General features: G+C 47.0%; 2 protein-coding genes across 5 annotated transcripts in view; one reads left to right on the top strand and one right to left on the bottom strand.

The window, feature by feature from the left end:
* The first annotated feature begins 591 nt into the window (after positions 1 to 591).
* VIL1 (villin 1) lies at positions 592 to 6,579 on the top strand. Of its 3 annotated transcripts, none has more exons than XM_003207649.5 (20): positions 592 to 717; positions 1,333 to 1,431; positions 1,511 to 1,585; positions 1,677 to 1,873; positions 2,271 to 2,379; positions 2,503 to 2,613; positions 2,693 to 2,895; positions 3,392 to 3,470; positions 3,594 to 3,692; positions 3,782 to 3,935; positions 4,025 to 4,125; positions 4,234 to 4,371; positions 4,537 to 4,695; positions 4,769 to 4,948; positions 5,036 to 5,181; positions 5,274 to 5,418; positions 5,652 to 5,840; positions 5,936 to 6,004; positions 6,207 to 6,344; positions 6,421 to 6,579. In XM_003207649.5, the coding sequence occupies exons 2-20, from the start codon at positions 1,357 to 1,359 to the stop codon at positions 6,532 to 6,534; spliced, it is 2,481 nt and encodes an 826-aa protein (XP_003207697.1). In that variant the 5' UTR covers positions 592 to 717; positions 1,333 to 1,356; the 3' UTR covers positions 6,535 to 6,579. The 3 variants fall into 3 exon arrangements, with proteins under 3 accessions (XP_003207697.1, XP_010711916.1, XP_010711917.1); XM_010713614.4 differs by having other exon boundaries at positions 661 to 717; positions 1,319 to 1,431; XM_010713615.4 differs by having other exon boundaries at positions 664 to 683.
* A 335-nt stretch (positions 6,580 to 6,914) lies between these two features.
* Positions 6,915 to 22,384, bottom strand: part of USP37 (ubiquitin specific peptidase 37) — a 29,914-nt gene continuing 14,444 nt past the window's right edge. Inside the window, exons 17-25 of one of the 2 annotated variants that reach the window (XR_014884498.1) lie at positions 22,187 to 22,337; positions 18,631 to 18,883; positions 16,110 to 16,276; positions 14,361 to 14,421; positions 12,972 to 13,087; positions 11,819 to 11,888; positions 11,304 to 11,442; positions 10,071 to 10,513; positions 6,915 to 7,565 (exon numbers count right to left, since the gene is read on the bottom strand). Coding sequence is in view for 1 of the 2 variants with exons in the window: in XM_085228502.1 (XP_085084628.1) it covers positions 10,426 to 10,513; positions 11,304 to 11,442; positions 11,819 to 11,888; positions 12,972 to 13,087; positions 14,361 to 14,421; positions 16,110 to 16,276; positions 18,631 to 18,883; positions 22,187 to 22,337 (1,045 nt within the window). In the remaining variant the exon portion in view is untranslated. Of the gene's footprint in view, positions 10,514 to 11,303; positions 11,443 to 11,818; positions 11,889 to 12,971; positions 13,088 to 14,360; positions 14,422 to 16,109; positions 16,277 to 18,630; positions 18,884 to 22,186; positions 22,338 to 22,384 lie in introns of both variants that reach the window. The other variant, XM_085228502.1, reaches the window with a different exon arrangement.

The raw sequence follows: 22,384 nt of genomic DNA, 5'->3' as shown, positions 1-22,384 counted from the left end.
GGGACGAAAGGGCTAAGGATAGCTCAGCCCCTGAACACCAATTGTTGCTGGAAGAGTTGTTTCAGAACAACTGCATTCTGACTATCCTGGAGAGTCCCCAGTCCCCATTGTGTCCTCTCTCTGGCCATGACCTGCTCCAACTGAGGGACCTCTGGCCGCATCCAACCCATGGGGACCCCCAGCACCAGGCTGGTGACTCCTTGGCACACAGCGAAGCCACGGAATGAAACAGAAAGTGGGCGGTTGCAGGCAGGATCCACCCCATGCTGGCAGCCCCATGCTCGAGTAGGGCAAATGGGACAATTGCCCCTTTCTATGGGGTTGGAGCCATTGCAGGTGGCTCCAACATGGCCCCATAGGTTTTGGCTGCTTTGGATCCCCCATGGTTGGAATTGGGAGCATCTCTGCAGCCTGCTCGGTCCCCGTCTCCCATGGGGACATGGCCATTGGGACCTGCCTTGTCCCCTCCCCATGTGTGGGTTGGGATCGTGGTGGCTCAGTGCCACGGGAAGTGGGTGCCACCCAGGTGTCATTACCCTGAGAGTAACGGGGCTCTGTGGGGGGACCTTGAGGGATGTGGGGACCTTGACTCAAGGTTCTTCCTGCCCTTATATGGTGAACATGGGCTGGGACAGCCGGGGACAAAGGTCTCTTCTCTGCTAGCACCCCAGCACTTCCCCTAGGTACGCGCACCTTGTGCTCAGCTCTGCGGGGAAGGTGAGGGGCTGGGGATGAGGGGACAGCACATCCCAGTGCCAGTGCTGTAGGTGGCGCTGGGATGGGGGGGGAGAAGAGACCTGCTGGGGTTCATGAGGGGCTCTGTCTGGGGTTTGGAGGTTTGGAGGTGGTGGGGGGCTTGGGAGGAGGACACGGCCCAGCAATGCCATGAGCACAGGGTATGTAGTATTGGGGTCGTGGAGGCTGCACGTGTGCTCATCCATGGATGCGCATACACACCCATGTAGGATCGTGATGCCCACGCCATGAGCAGGGACAAAGGGAGAAGAGCCATTGAGTTGTCACCCAGGTGTGGCTCTGCAGGAGGAATGGCTCACACAGCCTGGCCCTGTGCCCAGGAAGCAGGGCAGGATATGGGGACATGTGGACAGCAGGACACCATGGTTATCTTGCTCCCATACACACCTGGCATGGCCCAGGACCCCCACGCACCACTGGGAGGGGTTGCACCCTGCTCACGTGTCCACAGCTCCCGTTTGCCCCCCATGGCTCCAGGGGGTTGACTGCCTGACTGGCTGCAGGACAGCAGATGGCTGCAGCCCAGCTCTTAATGAGGCTGCCTGCCATTAACCCTAACAAGGGTGCCGGCAACAGGTCCCCCTGCCTGCAGCCAACACCATGGTGGAGCTCAGCAAAAAGGTCACCGGGAAGCTGGACAAGACCACGCCGGGCATCCAGATATGGAGAATCGAGGTGGGTTCTGTGGATATGGGAGGCTTTGGGATTAGGACCACTGCAGGCTGCCCTGCTCATGTGTCCCTTCTTCCAACAGAACATGGAGATGGTGCCAGTGCCCACTAAAAGCTATGGCAACTTCTACGAGGGGGATTGCTATGTGCTGCTATCGGTAGGGCGGCGTAGGGACTCGGGGTGTTGTGGGGTGCCCCAGACCTGGGGACACAGGGTGCACGGTTCCTACCGGGTTCCCCATCCTGCAGACACGTAAGACTGGGAGCAGCTTCAGCTACAACATCCACTACTGGCTGGGTAAGAACTCAAGCCAAGACGAGCAGGGGGCAGCCGCCATCTACACCACGCAGATGGACGACCATTTGGGCTCTGTGGCTGTGCAGCACCGTGAGGTCCAGGGCCATGAGAGTGAAACTTTCCGTGCATACTTCAAGCAGGGACTCATGTAAGTTGCCGACACGGGCGTCCCATTGCTTGCCATGGCCATGGCTATCCTTCCTGCCTTGCCAGAAGGGTCTCTGTGAGAGTGGCAATGGGAAGGTTCCCTCTGCATCAAGAAAAGGATAGATGTCACACTGTGAGTGACATGGTTTCGTGGTATAGAGGGGATGGGTTGGTGGTTGGATTGGATGATCTTAGAGGTCTTTCCAACCTTAATGATTTTATGACCCCATAGGAACATCTGTACTTTGGGGAGGTGGGATGTTGACCTGGATTCTGTCTCACTCTGTTAATTAATCATACCAGTAACGATAGCGGTCGCCATGCATATGGGCGGGAGAAGATCCTTGCTGGAGTGGGAAGGGTGGCCCGAGGCTTATGTCGTATCCATGTCCCCTCAGCTATAAGCAGGGTGGGGTGGCGTCAGGCATGAAGCACGTGGAGACCAACACCTACAACGTCCAGCGCCTGCTGCACGTAAAGGGCAAGAAGAATGTGGTGGCTGCAGAGGTGAGACAGGGGATGTGGTCACCCCACAAACCCCCAAGCAGAATGGGGAGGAGTGCAGACCCTGGTGGGAGGGTTGCTGAGCAGGGAGGCTATGTGTGCCTGACCCACTCTGTCTTGCTGCAGGTGGAGATGAGCTGGAAAAGCTTCAACCTGGGTGATGTCTTCCTGCTGGACCTTGGCCAGCTCATCATCCAGTGGAATGGCCCTGAGAGCAATCGTGCCGAGAGGCTGAGGGTATGGGGTGATCCGGCTGCTCTGTGCCTCCAGCCCCCATGCTGGGACCTCGCCGTTCTGATCCTTTCCCTGGGTGCAGGCAATGACCCTGGCCAAGGACATTCGGGACCGAGAGCGTGCGGGACGTGCGAAGGTTGGTGTGGTGGAAGGTGAGGATGAGGAGGCCTCACCTGAGCTGATGCAGGCCCTGACACATGTGCTGGGGGAGAAGAAGAACATTAAGGCAGCCACACCCGATGACCAAGTGCACCAGGCACTCAACAGTGCCCTCAAGCTGTACCAGTGAGTTGCTGGGGATGGGCCGTATCTGTGGAGGCATCTCATAGAGGTGTGAGGTGTCAGGGTGATACCATGATGTTGGCAGCAGGGAGTCTCACAAGTCCTATCCCTATGGATGGCAAGGGAGAAGGGACAAAGCCACCACAGAGGGACAGGTCCATTGGTTGCCGTGGGAGGAGTGGGATGCCCCAGTGCCAATGGGGTTGGTACTTAATAGCTAGTACAGAGATGCTCGTGCAAATGTCATGGATGCTTTCTAACACAGAGGCATGTCCCCAGTAGAACTAACTGTCCCCATCCCATCCGAAATCCCCTTGTCCCTCACCAGCTCTTCCATGTTTGGGGTGGCAGTGGGGATGGAGGTGATGGCAATGGAAATGATGGAGATAGAGATGGAAGTGGAGGTAGGCCCCCCAGCCCCGCCACTCCCATGTAGAGTTGGGGAAGATGTTTTTTCAGAACTGTTTCTACCTTTCTCTCCCCTCTCTGTGTCCACCAGTGTCTCTGATGCCAGTGGGAACCTGGTCATACAAGAGATAGCAATTCGCCCCTTGACTCAAGACATGCTCCAGCATGAGGTGAGATGCTCAAGAGCAGTGCCCATTTTCCTTGGCAACTTTAACTCAAGTGCCCACCCAAGTGCCTTTTGAAAGATCGAAGCTGCAATGGGTTCTAATTTCTGCTGTCATCCCCCCTCCCAGGACTGCTACATCCTTGATCAAGCTGGTCTCAAGATCTTTGTGTGGAAGGGCAAGAATGCCAACAAGGAGGAGAAGCAGCAGGCAATGAGCAGAGCCCTGGTGAGTGCTTGGGGTGATGGTTTGGGTTTGTTGTTCCCTAGGAGAGGCTGGGTACTCCATGTCCAGGTACTGGATCTGGCTCCCCTCAGGGCTTCATCAAAGCCAAGAATTACCCGGCCAGCACCAGTGTGGAGACAGAAAATGATGGGTCTGAGTCCGCTGTCTTCAGGCAACTCTTCCAAAAATGGACAGTTTCCAACCAAACCAGTGGGCTGGGCAAGACCCATACTGTGGGCAAAGTGGGTGAGTGCCACAGGGTGCTGGTCCCAGAGGACTGGGGGGATGCTGAAGGGGGTCCCCACGCCTGGCTCAGTCCTCACTCTTCCCCATAGCCAAGGTGGAGCAGGTGAAGTTTGATGCCACCACAATGCACATCAAACCTGAAGTGGCTGCCCAGCAGAAGATGGTGGATGATGGATCTGGGGAGGCAGAGGTAGGCTGCAGGAAAGAGGTGGAATGAATCCACGCCGCTGCTCTGGAAGAAGCCATGGGAGTGCAGGTGCTGTGGGGCTAGGAATGCAGTGTGACACCATCCCACCAGGTCTGGCGGGTGGAGAACCAGGAGCTGGTGCCTGTGGAGAAGCGGTGGTTGGGCCATTTCTACGGTGGGGACTGCTACCTGGTGCTCTACACCTACTACGTGGGGCCCAAGGTGAACCGCATCATCTACATCTGGCAGGTGAGTCCCTGTCCCCTACACAGGGCTCATCCTCAGCGGGACAGTGCAGGACAGGGCCACCCAGCCAGATGGCCCCATGCACAAATCCCCTGTGGGTCGTTCGCTGTCCCTCCACGGCCTCCCCATCCCGCCTACATTTCCCAAAGAGAAAATGTCCTGACGTAGGGCCGCCATGCCAGTACGGATGAGCTGGCCGCCTCGGCCTACCAAGCTGTCATCCTGGACCAGAAGTACAACAACGAGCCGGTGCAGGTGCGCGTCACCATGGGCAAGGAGCCGGCCCACCTGATGGCCATCTTCAAGGGCAAGTTGGTGGTATACGAGGTGAGCACGGGGCTGGTGGCAGGGTGGGCAAACTGGTGGCTGTGTGACCTCTTCCTATCCCTACTGTCCCCAGAATGGCTCCTCAAGGGCAGGCAACACGGAGCCGGCATCCTCCACTCGGCTCTTCCACGTGCACGGCACCAACGAGTACAACACCAAGGCCTTTGAAGTGCCCGTCCGAGCTGCTTCTCTCAACTCCAACGATGTCTTTGTGCTCAAGACACCTGGCTGCTGCTACCTCTGGTATGGGAAGGTGGGTATGGCCTCGACCAGCTCCTCCTCCTCGTCCTCCAGAGGTTGGAGTGGGCTCAGCACTGGAGCTGTGCCGCTCACACTGTAGGGCTGCAGCGGGGATGAGCGTGAGATGGGCAAGATGGTGGCCGACATTATCTCCAAGACTGAGAAACCAGTGGTCGCTGAAGGGCAGGAGCCACCCGAGTTCTGGGTAGCTCTGGGCGGCAAGACCAGTTATGCCAACAGCAAGAGGTACGAGCACTGTGTCCCCAGCCCCTCAATGGGTTCTCTTAGTGCCCCCAGTCCCTTGGCCAGTTCCCATCACAACCTTGTCTCTCCACCAGGCTACAGGAGGAGAATCCATCCGTGCCCCCCCGGCTCTTTGAATGCTCCAACAAGACAGGCAGGTTCTTGGCCACTGAGATTGTCGACTTCACCCAGGATGATCTGGATGAGAATGATGTTTACCTGCTGGACACTTGGGACCAGGTGTGCTGGGGACATAAGGATGTGTCCTGCTGGAGACAAGCTCATGTCCCCAGCAGGATGAAGGACCTGCAGCAACCAGAGGTGGTGGGATGGGAGCATGGAAACCCAATCCACATGGTTTTCACTGAGGATGGGCTCCCAGCACCCATCCTTCGGGACAGATTCTGTGTCCCCAGCCACGGGTGAGGTCCGAAAGGGCCATCCCCGTGCTGGACATGGTGGCCCCATTGCAGGTTTTCTTCTGGATTGGGAAAGGTGCCAGCGAATCGGAGAAGGAGACTGCAGCAGTGACAGCACAGGAGTACCTGCGGAGCCACCCTAGCAGCCGTGACCTCGACACCCCCATCATCGTGGTGAAGCAGGGCTACGAGCCCCCCACTTTCACCGGCTGGTTCATGGCCTGGGATCCCCTCTGCTGGAGCGTGAGTAGGGGGTGGGGGCTGGAAATAGTGAGGAGACTTTTGGAGATGGGGACAAGCCTGGATGTGGCTCCAGCTGAGCACTTCTGTTCCTGCAGGACAAGAAATCCTATGATGAGCTGAAAGCTGAGCTGGGGGACAACGCCAGCATTGGGAACCTTGTGTCAGTGAGTGTCAGGGAGATTTGGGGCAAGAGGGGGGCTCTGGGTAACACATGGCACAGCAGCAGGGGAAGGGACTACTAGCACCTCTGGCAGGTGGCACAAGAAGCTGCAAGAACATTTTCACATGAAGGGACAAAGGTGTCAGTCCCCTAGAAGGCAGCTTGGTAGCCCTGTCCATGATGTGACCTTGTCCCTCCCCACCCAGGGGCTCACTTCCAAGAATGAGGTCTTCACAGCCACCACCACACTCATTCCTACCAAGTTGGAGACCTTCCCATTGGACGTGCTGGTGAACACTGCAGCTGAGGATCTGCCCCGGGGTGTGGATCCCAGCAGTAAGGAGGTGAGCTGGGGGTGCTTGGGGAGGTCATGGCTGGGGGAAGCCCTGTGGTTTGAGCTCAGGCTCCTCCTTCCTCCAGAATCACCTCTCTGATGAGGACTTCAAGGCTGTTTTTGGTATGACCCGCTCTGCCTTTGCCAACTTGCCCTTGTGGAAACAGCAGAACCTCAAGAAGGAGAAAGGACTCTTCTAGGAGGGGAGGCTCAGCCTACAATAAATAAATAAAATGGATTTGGAATGGGGCTTTGTGTGCTTCTCTGCCCACCCCAGCACCTGCAGCTCAGGACTAAAGGTCTCATACACAGCCCGAGGCACTCCCTCTGTTATCAGTGAGCTCATGCATAAAACTCAGTAAATACTTGGCAGTATCAAAGGTAAAAGTGACAAGCCATGGTACAGAAAGCACAGGGACAGCACCTGCTGTGACAGCAGGCATGGGGCAGGGCCCAGGGGGAGGTAATGGGGGAGCAGAGTCACAGTGGCAGCAACGTGGGGTTCAGCACATGCCCTACAAGGGTTTTAGAGTGCTGTCAGGTGGACTGGGACAGGCAGCAATAAGATTTCAAACCAAAAGAGGGCTAATAAAGGTTTTAATTTCACAAAAAAAAAAAAAAAAAAATCTATCTACACATTGTTTAAAAGGCAGGGGGAGGGGAACAAGAGCAAAATCTGTGAAGAATAAGAGAGGATCAGGTCTGCTAAAACACAGAGAAAAGTGCTGCTCCACATCAACAGTGTAAAGAACCAGAAGGCTGCAAGCAGGCAGACACCAACCCTGGGATGGGGTGGCTCTGCAGCAGGTCCTCAGCTGCACATCCCTCAGCACCCCAACAGCACCCAGCAGGGCTGGGGTCCCACACTCCTTTATCTCTCTTTGGCAGGCAGTTACAGGGATAGTTAGCTCCATGAAAAGAAAAAAGAACAGTTGAGTTCTTCCCAGTCTCCTCAGCTCCTCCATCACTGAAGCACACAATCCCCGCATGCCTGGTGCCAGGGTGAACTGCAGCAACGCTGACTGCTGCAGGCAGTGTGCTGGACACACACCCCAGTTACTGTGCTGCACAGGATGGGAGGGAAGGTGAGCAGGCATTTATCATCAGTGCTGAGCAGAAGTGGAAGGTGATGGCACAGCCACAAGCTTCAGAGCCCTGCTCCTCGTGAAGCTGCTCCAGTCAGTCCTTGCTCTGCACAGGCTCCGGTCCATCGACACGAGCATTCTCACATCTATCAGAGTCAGAGGAGCAAATCTGGATCAAATCATCACAGTCATACAACACAGGGAGAGAGGAAAGGCAAGATGGCAGTTCCTTGCATTTGTGTGCTGAATCACACTTTGACTACCCTCAGCTGATTCAGGAGCAGGTCAATGTTTAACCACCACTCTGCAGAGCTGAGGAAAAGCCAAAGAAGGGTTTGTAACATGTCAGATCTGTCACTGCTGCACAGAGTCGGTCCTGATCCATCCCCACTCAGCACCAAAGAGCCCTAATGCCCTGGCAGCAAAGTGTCTGCACAAACAGCTGCTGTTGTGCTAAGGGCTGGGAGCATTTGCAGGGCTCTAAAGTCATTTCCTCTCTGGAGCAGCCCATGCCAGAGGCCTGCACACATTAGAGGACTGCCACTGAGCATCTCTACCCACCTACAAGCCAGGACAGGGAGAAGCTGACTGTTCTGCTGTACCAGTAAGGTCTGAGCACAGAGGGCTGCTCACCCCCCACCCCCACCGCTCAGCAGCAGCAAGGAAGAGGCTCTGCAGCCCCTGCTGCCAGGGTGACATGCCACCAAGCCGCCATGTGCCAAAGAAAGCTTGAAGTAATTCACAGATGTTTGCAAATTCTTTCCGGCTACAATAATAAACAAGAACTTTGTTTTCATGGAACATGGACTGCTGGATTCAAGCATCAGCTTTCTCACCTCATTTCAAGCAGAAATCGGTTTTAAACAAAAGTTAGCGCATTGGGAATTTGGGCAATGTTTGCTTTTATTATAAATTAAACGGAGCACAGTGCCTTCAAAACCGTCCTGAGAAAGGAGAGCTGACTGCTGATCCTGCAGGAACACCATTAGTTATGTACAGCACTAGCGTAGGATGCAAATGGGGAAAACATCTTTCCCCCTGGATGGAGCAATTCATCGCTTCTCCAGGGGCCGGAGCGATGGGTTCAAAGGATACCTCGTGCCTCACCTCATCTTCCCATCACCCAGAATCCTATCAAAATCAGGACTGACAATAGAAAAGTATAATGCTTTGTAATAAATTAACATATACACTGCTTCGGCTGCATCTCACAAGCTTGTGGTTACAACCAAACATTCACTCCTCCCCTGGAAACCACAAAGATGTCACCCTGACCGTGCCCACCTAAGCAGGGACCAGGAGGTCACCGGGGCTTTTCACTCCCTTAAGAGCTGTCACTGCTGCCCCTCACTGCTGCACACGGAGGGGAGGAGAGGTCACTGTAGCAGCACCCCATAATAGGCCATTGGGACGAGCCCTGGTACAGAAGCGCCCATGAGAAGAGGTGCCTGCTGTCAGTTCTGCACAGATGGTTCTGCCTGCTTTGCTTCAGCTGATTTATTCCTGAGAAACTCTTAACAATAGTTTAAAAAACCCAGAAACTATCTTGACAGCAAAAAAAAGTGTATTTTCTGTGTGGTTTTTTTGTTTTGTTTTTTTTTTTTTCTTTGTTTTTTTTTAAAAGAAGTCTTTCACCTCTAAAACTCAAGCTGCAAAAACCAGAACTAGAGGCCAAAACAAGATCAACTACTCTGCTTAATAGCAACAGTTTCTCCGAAGTAAGTAAATGCCAGCAAAAGGAAACATCTGCCCCTGCTAAATAAGTGCGAAGGTGCTAAAAAAAAGTTAAGTCAATAGGCATTTTTTTCTCCTTGCTGATATAAAATGAGTTTCTTGGAGCTAGCCTCATTAAACATGCTCCCAAACTGTTCTGTTAGCACTGAACACAAGCTTTCTGAAACCTGCTTTAGTCACACAGCTGGAGCACTCTGCACTCCTCAGTAAGAACAGCCACAGAGCTGCAGCGAAATCCCTTTTTCTGCACCTGGGATGAGGGAAGACTAAAGAAAGACCACGGTTCAAGCGAGGAGTGGCAAGCAAGGCACTGCAGGCCCTGCCTTTTCCCATCATTTCCATTTCACGATGACACACTGCTGCACAGAACGAGGCAAGATGAAAAAGCAGCTGTGGTTCAGCTCCTGTTCTCCACCTGCTCCAGGTGTCACCCAGTAGCTTGGGTCAGTTACATCAAAGTAAGCCCTAAGCAACGTAACTTCAGCAAGGAACACTGCACACCTCTCTTCTCCAAACTTACACAACAATGTAGTGAAGAAAACACAATCAAATAATAATACTTGTAAAATAAATCACATGTATAATCTCACCACTAAAGGAGGATGACAGTGAACGGCATCAAAGAGACAGAGCTGCCACCAGGTATGCAATACATTCCACAGCACCAAGAGTTTGTTTCCTGGAACTGCACGTCACCAGCAGAGAGCTTACAAACCCACCAATGTCAAAACACATCAGCTCAGCGACTGCACAGCGAGATGACTGCTGAGAGCATACTCTGGGAGCTGGGCTGCCAGTGAAAATCACCAACACAACACACACCAGCTAACAGAATCTATTGCTTAAACCGGTTTTGGAGAAGGAAAAGAAAAAACAACAAAAAAGAGCCAAGTGATATGTAAATCTTCCCCACTCACATCTGGTCGGTGAATGGGCTTTTGAAGATGAGTCTCTTTTTGCACAATTTTTCCTTTTAGATCAGTCTGTGAGCAGCTGTAGTCTTGTGGCTTGATGCAACTCTTTAAGGCTCCATGCTGACAAAATTGTTTGAGGAACAATAAAAACTTCACCACAGGAGGGTCGCTCTGGGATGTCAAGGTTGACGACTGTGGTTCGGGCCGAGGACTTGCACAGATGGTTCTGCAAAATGTGAGCATCCGTATTTCTACCATTTGTCTGTTGTTTTGGCCCTGAGCTGTTTGTTACTCCTGCACGTCTGGCACAAGTTCAGGATTTTCTGTGCTCCTCAAGAGGTACGAGGTGTCGGACTCCTCACAGCGGCTGACGGATCGATCTGCCTACTTCTGTGCTAAGTGGCTGTGCACTTTTTTCTGTCTCTAGTAATTCATCGAAGATATCCCTAAAACACAGGGGAAGAGCAACGGTGAAACTTACATACAGTAAGCAACTGCTACGCGAAACAGCCCTGAGGGAATCAGCAACTGGATTTAATCCACAAAGCTCAAGCGTCACAGCGCTTGGTAGAGAAAGGTGTCTTATCTGGCATTTCTCAGAAAGGCTCCTCGAATCCCCAAGCATTTTCTTTCCAATTATTACAATGGATAAGACCACTGCTAAGCTCCAGAGAACAGTAACAACAGTTAAAGTAAATCCAGGCCAGTAATAGGATCTGAAGGAACACAAGACACAGTCTGCAGAGATAACGTAGTATCTTTTACTACAGGGACCAGAAAACACATAAAAAGGGAACAAACTGAGTTACAAAAGCCCTCCATCAGTTGTGTGCCTGATAAAGTATTACTTCTATCTACAAATCTCATCTTGCTCACGTCCTGAGATGACCATGGCTGCAACAACACGAGCACTAGAAGCACGGATAAGGGCATTTACAAATCTTACAGCAAGTAAGGACAAAATCCAAACTCCATTGTGATTCTTGGTGCAAATAATGAATGGCTAAGACACCAAATTCAGCTTTTCAAAAGATGATTTAATGTACCTTGTTAAAATACTATACACTAGTGACATATTATATTAATAATGAACTAATTGCACGTGAATTTGTCATTCCTGTATAAAATTTTGACTGTAATGTCTTCTGACCCACATACAGAGACGTTCCTCGCCCCATCAAAGCAGAATAGAGGTCTGCTATCACAAACAGTACCAGAATGCTCCAGGCCACCTACTTGTGCATGTAGAAGAAGATGTAGCCACTTCGGTCTCTGTCACACTGGACAGTGGTTTCTAGAGTTCTAGACACCTCCAGATCATTGTAGGTGAACCAGGACTGCTTCTTGATATCATAGACATCGCTGATATAGTGACCTTGAAAACACAGAACACTTTTCATGCTGCACTTCAGCCAGTAAGCTGGTTTGCTCAGACAACCTACATCAGATTTAAAATGCTAAAACATCCCTAAGACCCTGCATGCTCTGCCTTTGCTGGCCAGTGAGCTAATGATAAGCACCAGCAACGCCACAGATCCCATAGCCAGCCCTGAGCCCAGATGCCTCACATGGCACAATGACACCCTCACCCCACTTCACTGCCAGCAACCCACAATTAAAGAGCTGCTTTTTTTTTTTTGTCTGCTCCTGCTGACCAAACTCCTCTCTACAAATAACCCTGACATGGTTATTTTGTCTTGCACATTTTTAATCTCAATAAGAGACGAAGAATAAAACACAGTGTCTTTTACCTGAAGATGATGTGCTTCCAATGTGGCTGACAATGCTGATGAGACGATAGGAGTGAGGCAGCTCTCCTGTCTAAAAACAAGGTCCAATTAAAGAGTTTAAATACTCACTTTTGTCCCATGTAACCTATGAACAAGATGATTTATACCTGAGATATGGGCTATGGTTACTGTGTTTAAAGCTGCAAAAGGATTACAGCAAGACACCCTGGCTCACACCAATGCAAGAGTCCTTCACGAAGTGGGGAGGAAAGGAGGAAAAGCTCCTGACTTTAATTTGATCTTTGAACAAGCAAAAAAAAAAAAAAAAAAAAAAAAGCAGAAAAAGCAAAGCAGTCACTCTGACCTCAGAACAGATGCTGACATGAGCTCTACTCCACAAAGTTCTCTAAACAACCACTTCCTAAGCAGCTTCCACTGATGTCAGAGTCAATCCACCAAATAAACATAGATAAGCAAAAAGGGAACAGCACATTTATTTCTGAAATATTAAAGCTTTATCCTTGATAACAATATATAGATTTAATAGCTAATACCAGATATGGGGTCAGACTCTCAGCCTGCACCTGAAATATCAGCAGGCAATGCCCTCTTTGCATGCAAGAGACACACTCTGTCCGTTCACTGAACAAAAAACTAAATGATGGAGACTGGCTTTTGGAAAATACTGCTTCAAACTCTCAGACCAGGATACTTGACTGATGCAGTTCACTGTCAATGCTTTAAAATGCACTTCTTGGTTTAAGAAAATTGGTGAAGAATTGTAAGAAAGTAAGAACTATTCAGGGTAAGTGCAGTTATAAGTCTTAACCTTTGTCACTTTACACAGCCTTCCTCCAGAAAAGGAGGCACAGGGATCTGTCCCAGCACTGCTGCATGTGATCTGGAGCTCCATCCACTGGAACATTCCCCATATAAAATTACTGGTTCCTTTCCATCATTATTCATATCTTAGAGATGCTCAGAGGGGTCTCTCTGCAGCTACTTTTTTTTTAAAAAAAAAAACAAAACAGAATAGAATAGATCACTATAGTTGAGTATTCTTCTATCTTCTCCCTTCTCATCAGAAAGGAACTCTTTAAAACTACCTAACACTGAGCCTATGGTAAAGAAGGGGCTGTATTTCTCAGTTAATGTTTGGGATCATAGATCACACCTCAGCGTTTCTTTTCAGCTCTTCTGCTTCAGCTTCTGAGTACTCCATGTCAAGCACATCCTCATTCCCAGAGTCCTCATCAGAGCCAACGCTGTCCAGGAGAGAGCTGTTAAACTCTAAACAGCACAGAAACAACAACACTGCATGAGAATCCAAGCAGGAAAACACCCGGTTTGCTCCAGAGCAGGAAGCCAGACCCAATCCTGAGAGCAGCAGGGCCAGTTGGGCCAGGGAACTGCAAGCTGGGCAAGGAGAAGCTATGAATTACAGTTTTAAACTATAAGTTGTATTAACAAAGTACATTTTTCAATTTAAACCGGCATCCAATCGCTGCTGCTGGCAGCAGGCATCTTGTCATTGTTTTCAGCGGTAAGAAGGCTGCTCACCACAGGAACTTCCAGTTTGCTTGGCTGAGCAGAATACAGGCAGCACTTTGCAAAGAGCCGGAAGGCACCGCAGCTCCCTGTACTCACTGTTCCCAGCTTCCTGGGATTCTGCAGCCACCCGACTAATGCGAGGGTTTGTACAGTGCTCATTAGGAGAAGGGGCCGTGCTTTCAACAGCTAAATTAAAGTGTGAAGTGCTGGGTGGGTGAGGAGCTGTGATTAACAGGACACTGCTCAGGATTGACTTTTTTTTTTTTTTGAAGAAAGACATCAGCACTTATTGCTCCTCAGAAGCAGATAAGTTCATCTGGTAATCACTGAGGGCCTTTCAAAACATCCAAGCATCTAAGAGCACCTTACCCCAATGCTTCATTACTATTCCCACTCCCTGTTTAGAGTAGGAATTTCCTCTCTGTTAAGCCTTCCCCTGCCAGGTTGCATGAAGTCACTCACCTGCCAGCCCCACACAGATGTTAAGCAGCACCTGAGGCTCATCACAGTCTGCATTTGGGAAGGACAGACCATATGTTGGGTGCCCCCTTCCATTCCCCAAGAGCCATACCTTGAAGCAGGGTCTATCTACCCTCCCCTTTGTGCCAGACAAATAGGGTACTTATTTTCTCGGGCAAAGCCAGAGTATTAACATGCACTAAAATACCAGTGGAAACTTGATGATCCTTAAATTGCGACTACAATCATGTTGGTTTCTGGGAACACAAAATTCCACGGTCCATTCTGCTATGTACACACACACACACACACACACACACACACACACCACACCCCCTACAAGAGAATTAAATAGGTCATTTTTTATTTTAATTTTTTCCTGCCATTTGCTTCCACAGCTGAGAACAAGAGACCCGAGCAAAGCCAACTACAATTAAGCACACATCAAGAGGACCTGATATCCCAGCTGTCTTGCAGTCAGGAGCTGCACTCATACATACAGGTCTATTTTCCTTCGAAAGCAACACACTGGAAAAAGTTAAATAAGCTTCACCTTGTAGACTTAATTCCGTAGCTCGCTTAAGGTCATCATCCTCTTTTTGTTCTCGTGCCTCCTGATGGGAAGAGAACAAAACTTAGCTCACTGAGACAGTTCACTGTTTAAAATTCTTGTGGTGCTCTTTTTCCATTGAAACTGTGCTGCTCTGGTTTCTACAACAAACCTGACACTGTAAATTCAAGGTTTCGTGTGAAGAAGTGTTTGCAACCAGCGAGAGTCCAATGTTCTCATCCAACAGAACCTGGGACAAACCTTCATTAAGGCTTGTCAAAGCTCCTAAAGCTTGGTATGCAGCAGAGCAAGCCCTCACTAACACCAAACACTTTCAGTGGATCATTAATTTGAAAAGATCTGAATGAATTTGCAACCCTTTCCTAAGGAAAGCTGTCACACACAAAGCTCCTCACACTGGAGCAAAGTTTAGATTTCTGTCCAAAACCAACTGTGGACAGAGTTGTTAAACTTGGACAGATTTTATTATCTTCCGGCCATTGGAAAATAAAGACAATGTTCTGTGTAACAGGTGTAATTCACAAAGGCAGGATGCAAAAAAAAGTCTGTCAACAAGTCCTTCCAGTTTTTTGGATAGCATCATGCTCCTGCTCCTCCCAGCACTCTAAAAGCTCACAGCTACTGTAACACTTACTGTGCTGGCTTCTTAATTCAGTCCTTGAATGCTTTCTGTGCACCTGAATGCAAAGCCCTAACTACACATTTCAAACCAAGATAACCACATTTTCATGCCTGATTCATTAGTATAGCAGATTTTCACTTCAGAATCATAGCAGAGCAACACACAAAAGGCAGTTTTACATTATTAACGAGGCCTTTTATCTCATTTTTTCTAAAGCATTTGAGGATCTTCATCGAACTACTTGGTGGTACTGAATCAAAGCTACATCTGGCACAGAACATACCAACAAGCACCTTATAATGAGGAATGGGAGAGAAAATCCAAGAGCCATGGAAACATCAGATCTCATAAGGAAAACCATGACAGCTTTACTATTAAAAGAGAGCAGACAAGGTTATCTATTTAAAGACAGATCTGACAAAGTGTTTACTTCTTCCTCAGGGCAGTTAAGCATGTAGAAAACAGTTACAAGTCTTGTAAATCAAGTGGAACACAGATTGTTAACATACAATCCAAGATCCCATTTTTTTCCAAGTCCTCTTTAAAGGACTGTTTTTAGACTGAATTGTTGGAGATCCTTTTTCCAACTTACAACAGGAAAGCATCACATCGTTGTTCTGCTCCCATACTCTTTGCTGTGCATTTCCTACCAATGATCACCAACGTGATCACCATCTTCAAGCTGACCTGGTAAGGCCATCCCCAGCTTTTGCTTTAAAATCTGTTTCTTTCACTTTGATTCTTGGCAGAACGTGCTGTAGGGCTTCCAGGCAATAAGCAACTTCCAGGGAAGCTAGGGGTAAGCCCGTGAGTGTTACGTGAGAGCTAGTGAGACTTCAGTTTGTCACTGTTTATATAATGTCACAGCTCTATGTATAAATATGCACAGAGAGCTTGGAGAAATCTGTATGTCTGTGATACAGTATGGTTCCCAAAGTACATACAAAACTATGCCTAAATCTACCTGTGCTAGGAGTGGAGCTAGAACATCAGATTCTCTCAAAAACAGAGCAGAATCCCCTTTCAGTTGTGTGTGAACACAAGGTTTTCTTCAGCCTTCAGCTTTCCAGTGCTGGGGAAGTAACTTGAGAGCGCAAATTATTTCTTACTTGTTCTTGAAGGCTCTGAGCCAGTGCTTGCTGAAGTTCTTGTTCTTCCCTCTCTCTCTCCATATCATACTGCTGCAGCCAGTCAACCTCTCCCTGGGAGCCTTCCGGAGTTTTGTTTTCCTTATTCTCATCGAAATCTTTAGTTATCTCAGTGAAATTGGCAGGACCTGAAGGATCGCAAAGTACAGTTATGCTTTCCTGGGTTTGTAACCACAATCCCTGCAGCACAGTGACATCTATTGACAAGGAGATCTCAGCCATTAAAAAAACCAACCAAACAAACAAAAAAACCCACAAATGCCAAGTTTGAAAAAGCTCCAGAAAAAGGAGTCTTGTAATTTTAAGAGGTGCAAGATGAACCATTAATCCCCGAAACGATCCTCTTCTTTTATGCTTACTCAAACAGCAACTTCAACTAAAAGGAAGATGCCACATACCACTAGGTTCCTACAGCCACAAAGCTGACACCTGAATTTCTCTAGAAGTAACCAAAGATTAAAAAAAAAAATAAAATAGATTTGCATTGCATATTATACCTCAGAGTACTACAAGAGGTGGGAAATGAAACTCAAGCACTCTTTCAATTTGTCAGCTTCTATTTCACGTAAGAGATCAACCTTGTGAACACTGCCTGAGTCTTTAAAAGAAGATTAAAACTTCACAATTGAGCTTCAAAGTAAACAGCATGTCAGAAGTCAGGTTTTTGGTTTTGTTTTTTGTTTTCAGACTATTTCTGAAATGAATGCTCACATTCAACCACTGCACACATCTCGTCTCGTTGCAAGACACTTTCATTCTCCCATTTGTTTGCAGCTGAAAAAATTAGGACCTGCTCCAAAAGCCATCAAAGCAACATGTGAAACTTCAGAGTTTAGCCCTGAGCAGACTTCAGCATCTGTTCATTAGTTACTGGCAAGGATTACACAAGGCAGAGTCTTACTAGCTATGACCTCTTACATGTAAGACCACCAGAACTATAATCCATCAGTCTAATCCTCTTAAGATGAATAACAAAACAGAATTTATTACATGATCTTTGAAGACTTCTACTGTAAGAAATACTTGATTTAATTTCAGGATCTCGTAGCAGAAGAGATCTATTCTACTTAAACTTGCCAGGGTCCTACCCTCTGTTTTTTTGTTTCTCTTTAGAGCACCACAAACAATTCAATGTTTACAAGAAAAAAGATTACTAATGATAAAAAAGACTGAACCAAGTTAAATCTTTAATGTTTAGAATCACTTTGTTTGATAAAGCAAAGCATCCTTTGCCTTCGAGCTTCCTTTAAATAGAACACGGGGCTGTGAACCTATTAGGTGTTACACTCAGCTGCCATAACTGCTAACTTGAAATATGAAGACATCTCATTTGAATGCCAAACCTTATGGTTTGAATAGTACTTGTGTTTCTGACCACACGCAAATACAGAAAGGCAAATTCAATGCTACGTGCTTAACTGAATTCTTAATCAGAAACTACAGATGTCTATTAAAACACACTTTTTGCTTAAACATCAACAGCCTTCAAATAATTGCATTACATCTTTCAAGGAAAACCTGAAGAGACATGTCTGCTGCCAGGCTCTCACAGTTGCCTTTCACAACCATAGTAACAAAGTATGTGAAGTTGAGCACAAGCAAGGCTGATTACACATCTGGCTTTCTTAGAGACCAACTTCCAACAATGAAAGTTGTTTCACTGGACAATTCTTCTCAAGCTGGATGTTCTGAACAGTATTTTTGTTCGCCTAACCTCTTGGCTCTTAGAGGAGAAGGAAAGGATGTTGTTTCCCTGTTTTTTTTTCCAGGCTAGTGGCATTAAACATTTGCATGAAAACATGTAGCACATGCACACTTAATTATCCTTCAGCTGTGAGATACAATTTCCCCACAAGGAGATCAAAGAGTCTTCCTGTACTTAACCATGTTTTTGGGTCAGAGGCTAAAACTTTGCACGCTGAGTCTCTTAGGCTCACTACTCTCACGTTGAGTATTACAAAAGAAAAAAATAGAGATAGAGTTAAATTCAGTAGCGACTAGTGAAAAAAATAACTGCATTAACGAAAGCATTCTGGTCTCACACAATGCAGATACCATTCTTAAACTTCAGCATTCTGATCGCTGCTACCACACTGCCCAGGCTGCAGCAAGCTGCAGAGATGCAACCACTTGCTGATTACAGAGGATTAGGGCCCAGACACTGCCAAATCTTCATAATTTGAATTGTCTGCTAAGGCAGGGAGTGAAAGTGCGCAGTAATCAGGAAGGAAAAAGATGGCAATGAACTCTGAAGACAAGCTACCTTTATCACAGCAGTGACTGACATGTAATTTGTTGAAATAGCAGAACGTATTTTCTTACAAGCTTTATATACTGTGAAACTATGAGAAAACTGAGAAATTCAGACAGTTTCAGCAGTATGCTTGCATCTGGCTTCTGCCCTCAAACATTACCAGCCCACTGCTATCAGTAACTTGCTTTAGCCCATCACAGCACAATTAAGGCAGTTACTTTGCCTTACCTGATTCTAAGGGTGCTTTGGGTTTCTCTGTCTCCATCGTTTCCAGGTTTTCAGGCAACTCCTGAATTTCATCATCTCCAAACCCAGTGTCTGGGCTGCTTGTGGGCTTATCCTCATCATGGCTCAGAGACAGAGAAGCTTCCCTTTTGCTGATTTCTAAGACAGCTGCTAGCAGCTCATCTTCGCTCATCCCATCAAAACCAGCATTGCCCAGCTCAGGTTTATCGCCCTCCATTTTACTTCTTTTTGAACTCTAGAGATGAACAGAGTTATGGTTAAAAACCTGACTGAACAGGTATAACACCAGCTCTACATCTCCATATAGATTTATTATTACTATTGTTTAACTCCAGGATGTGGGAATTTGGCTCTGTCAAGATTAAACAGGCAGTTCTGCGAGTCTCAATGGAGACACAACCATTGCAGCTACATTCTCCATATTGTTCATACTCCAATGAACAATATTTAAATATCAACTACAACCAGTTTTTTACAGCCCTGTGGATTAATACAGCCAAGGCAACTCTTCCCATCTCCTTCAACACATGTTCTACCCTTTGGGTGCTGATGAATCCGCAAGCCTCTGGCAAGTCAGTGCTAAAACCCTGAGGGCAGAAGTAGCAAAACTGCGAGTTTATTAACACAGCAGGCTGAAGGGTACCTGAATGGAACTTGTAGAAAGGATGGAAAAACAGGAATTGAAACCAGGCTGCTATGAAGTAGAATTAAAATTAGGTCAGGCAGTGCAGACTTGCTATAAGACATCAAAAGGTGGGTAAGGGAAACAACAGCGCTCAGCAAGCGAAGAAAAGATCAGGAAAAGCAGGGAAACATTATTTCTTAAGGAGAACAAAATGGCTTTAAATTGGGAGACAGGAAAAAATTCCTGAACTGACTTTTTCTACTGTTATGTTATTATTGTAGTTATTTTCATAAAACAGATGCTCTTCAACTCTAAAGCCATACTGATTTACAAGCAGTGTAGGCATTTCCATCATTGTGATATCAACTGGTTAATCAGGAGGCTAACCTCTATGCCTACATATTTAAACGATTATACTACTTACCATATTTGTGTGTATGTATATATTTGCATTTGTATATTACAAATCATGGTTTTCTAATTATTATTTATGAATTTATCCAGGTCTTCCTCCAAATTTCATTTGGATGCAACTCAGAACTTCATTAAAACAAACAAGAATCCATTGTACTGCTTTTTTTTTTTTTTTTTTTTTTACTTACTCATCAAAAGCTTATTGTATGTAAGACTGGTTTTATAGTGCAAACTCTTTGCATTAAAACTGGCTTATCAAACCAGATTAGCAAGTGAATTACCCAATTGAATTGCTTGTTTGAGTCATCACCACCTCCAAAAATCAGAACGGACAACTTTTAGTCTTTTTCCTCCCATTTTATTTGTGCACTGAATAGGAAAATCAGAGTACCTGCAACTCTAGGCTTTCTGATTCCTCTCTGCACCTGTAGCCTACCACTGTCAACAACGATTTAGCTCTTCAAGCAAACTCTGGTTCCAGGGACTCCCACAGCAGCCACCACTAATTCAGCGGCTGGACTTTAAAGACTTGGCAACACAGTGCATTATTTGAATACAACTTTTCCATTACAATTCATTTGCGTGGATTTTAAGCAGCTTAGGCTCTAATTCAGGCTGCTTTAAATAAATGTATTTGAAAAGTACTTAAAAATACTACTTCACTTGCAGAGCCAAAAATCACAGCTTTGCCCTCATTAGCCAGGTAGCTGCTATTTGCACCTAGAGCCCAACATCATGTATCACAGCTGTTCTACATGGCAGGACTGCTTATGTGCAGTGCCATGCATGGGATACACGATCATCCCTAACACAGCTGCAGTGAGAAGCATCCTGAGAGTAGCTCTGCAGTAGCAGCAATGCCACATCAAGAACCAGGACCAGATCCTCCCAGGACAGTGTGGTTAACAATAGCAGATGGCTGTTCAGGTCTGTGGTGGGCAGTGCCCGAAGCACACAGCTGCAAAAAGTCAAGTTGCTTATGTGGAATCATCTCCACCACTCTCTCTTTCCCACAGCAGGCTGGAAAGCCTCCCATTAATTTGCTATTCAAATTAATAGGCTTTATTCCCACCATCTTTGCAGGCAGTATTGCTGTGATGGAGATTACCTACACTTCCTCACCAACAAAATTTGAAGGAGAATCATTTAAGGCAGTCTGGAAAGGGTTCTCTTTACAGAAGGAGCACTTCAAAGAGAAGTCAGTTTAATTTCCCCACCCACAGCCATCACAGATATGCTATGCAAGATAGCAGTTGCTCATTCTACTTCTGAGAGCAAACTGTTTTCTGCTTACTCCCAAAGCAATCCATTCCATCACTTAATATCCTGAACATCAGGAAGTTTTCCCTGAAGTATAATCTAAAAATTACTGTCTGCAATTTCAGTCTATTGCTTCCATCCACTGAGGCCAAGAAAAACAGCCCAAATGCTTCTATTCATTGCCTTCCCTTCCTTGAAGATACACACTCTGTTTAGGTTTTTCCTTCCAAGGACCCAAGTTCACTCAACTACTCTTTCCTCAGAAATCTTCCTTTCCAAACATCTGACCATTCACGTTTCACTTCACTTGCTTCTCTCCAATTAATCTCTACCTCTTTTTCAAATCTGGATTCCAGATGGATCTGGATGCTAGATCCAGCATTCCAAGTAAAGATCAATGCTGAGGAAAAAACAAAGGCTGATTTCACTCACCCTGCAGGCTATTCCTCCCTTATATATTTACCTTTTCAGTCAGCCTAATATTGTGACCAACTGTTGCCCCTCACTCCTTTCCGAAGGCCCACTGCTTTCCCAGCTGTTCTTATCCTGCATTTACAGCCAGTCAGCCCTGCTAAGATTAGTGTCTTTAGCCTGCTCATACTGAACCACCTCTCCTATTTTTGGCAGTTTCTCAGATTTGTCAAGATCATTTTAACTGTACTTCTAAGCTTCAGCACGCTTGCAGTCCTTCCCAGCCCTGTCTTCTGGAAATTCAATACCCATTGTTTTACTTTTTATTAAATATCACATGGATTGGGATCCTCTCGTTAGATGAAAAACTGCCTGCATCCACCACTTCTTTGCATGTTTTTATTCAGCCACAAGAACTTCTCTCAACTGACTATATTTTCTAGCCCAAATTGTACTAGCTCTAATTAAATCAAGGGCTTTGCTGCATAATTTAGTTATTGACAGTCCATTACAATTCTGTATGGAAAAGTCTTCAGAGAAAGTTGCCCAAAGGACCAAGAAAAGTGCTAAGCAGCTGGTATACACGGCCCTGCAAGTTAAGAGCAGTTACGACACAATTACCTCTGTTCCCAGTGGGAACTCAAGACAATTGTAGAGAGAGGTCAATTAGCTGGCATGGCAAAGCACTCCCTTCTAGCATCACAGTGCTAATTAGGAGAGAAAACAGCTTATATCAATTTCATTATGCTAAGAAAAACAGAGGCAAGCCATAAGTACATACAGCCCCTATGCATACAGAAGTTTGTACTTATTTTTTCCCTCCCTTACCTTTTCTGGCTCTTCTTGCAGTTGTTGCTGATCTCTACTCTGTATGTTGCACAACCTTTGGCTATTGGCAACAGAGCGTTTCAGGGGCTCATCATCGCTGTCCGAATCCACACAGAGCGATGCAGAGCTCTTTGATTTGAAAGTATACTTTCTGTAAATTAAAAACACAGCTATAGAACTTCATAGCACCGTACAAAT

Source organism: Meleagris gallopavo, chromosome 7, assembly GCF_905368555.1.
Source record: "Meleagris gallopavo chromosome 7, MGAL_WU_HG_1.1, whole genome shotgun sequence".
NCBI lineage: Eukaryota > Metazoa > Chordata > Aves > Galliformes > Phasianidae > Meleagris > Meleagris gallopavo.
The sequence above is the reverse complement of the archived record's forward strand: the minus strand, read 5'-3'. Positions and strand labels throughout refer to the sequence as shown.

Coding starts and splice junctions, on each gene's coding strand:
- VIL1 (XM_003207649.5), top strand. CDS start 1,357: ATGGTGGAGCTCAGCAAAAAGGTCACCGGGAAGCTGGACAAGACCACG. Junction 2,614..2,692: donor ATCGTGCCGAGAGGCTGAGG/GTATGGGGTGAT, acceptor CCCTGGGTGCAG/GCAATGACCCTGGCCAAGGA. Junction 3,693..3,781: donor AGGCAATGAGCAGAGCCCTG/GTGAGTGCTTGG, acceptor GGCTCCCCTCAG/GGCTTCATCAAAGCCAAGAA.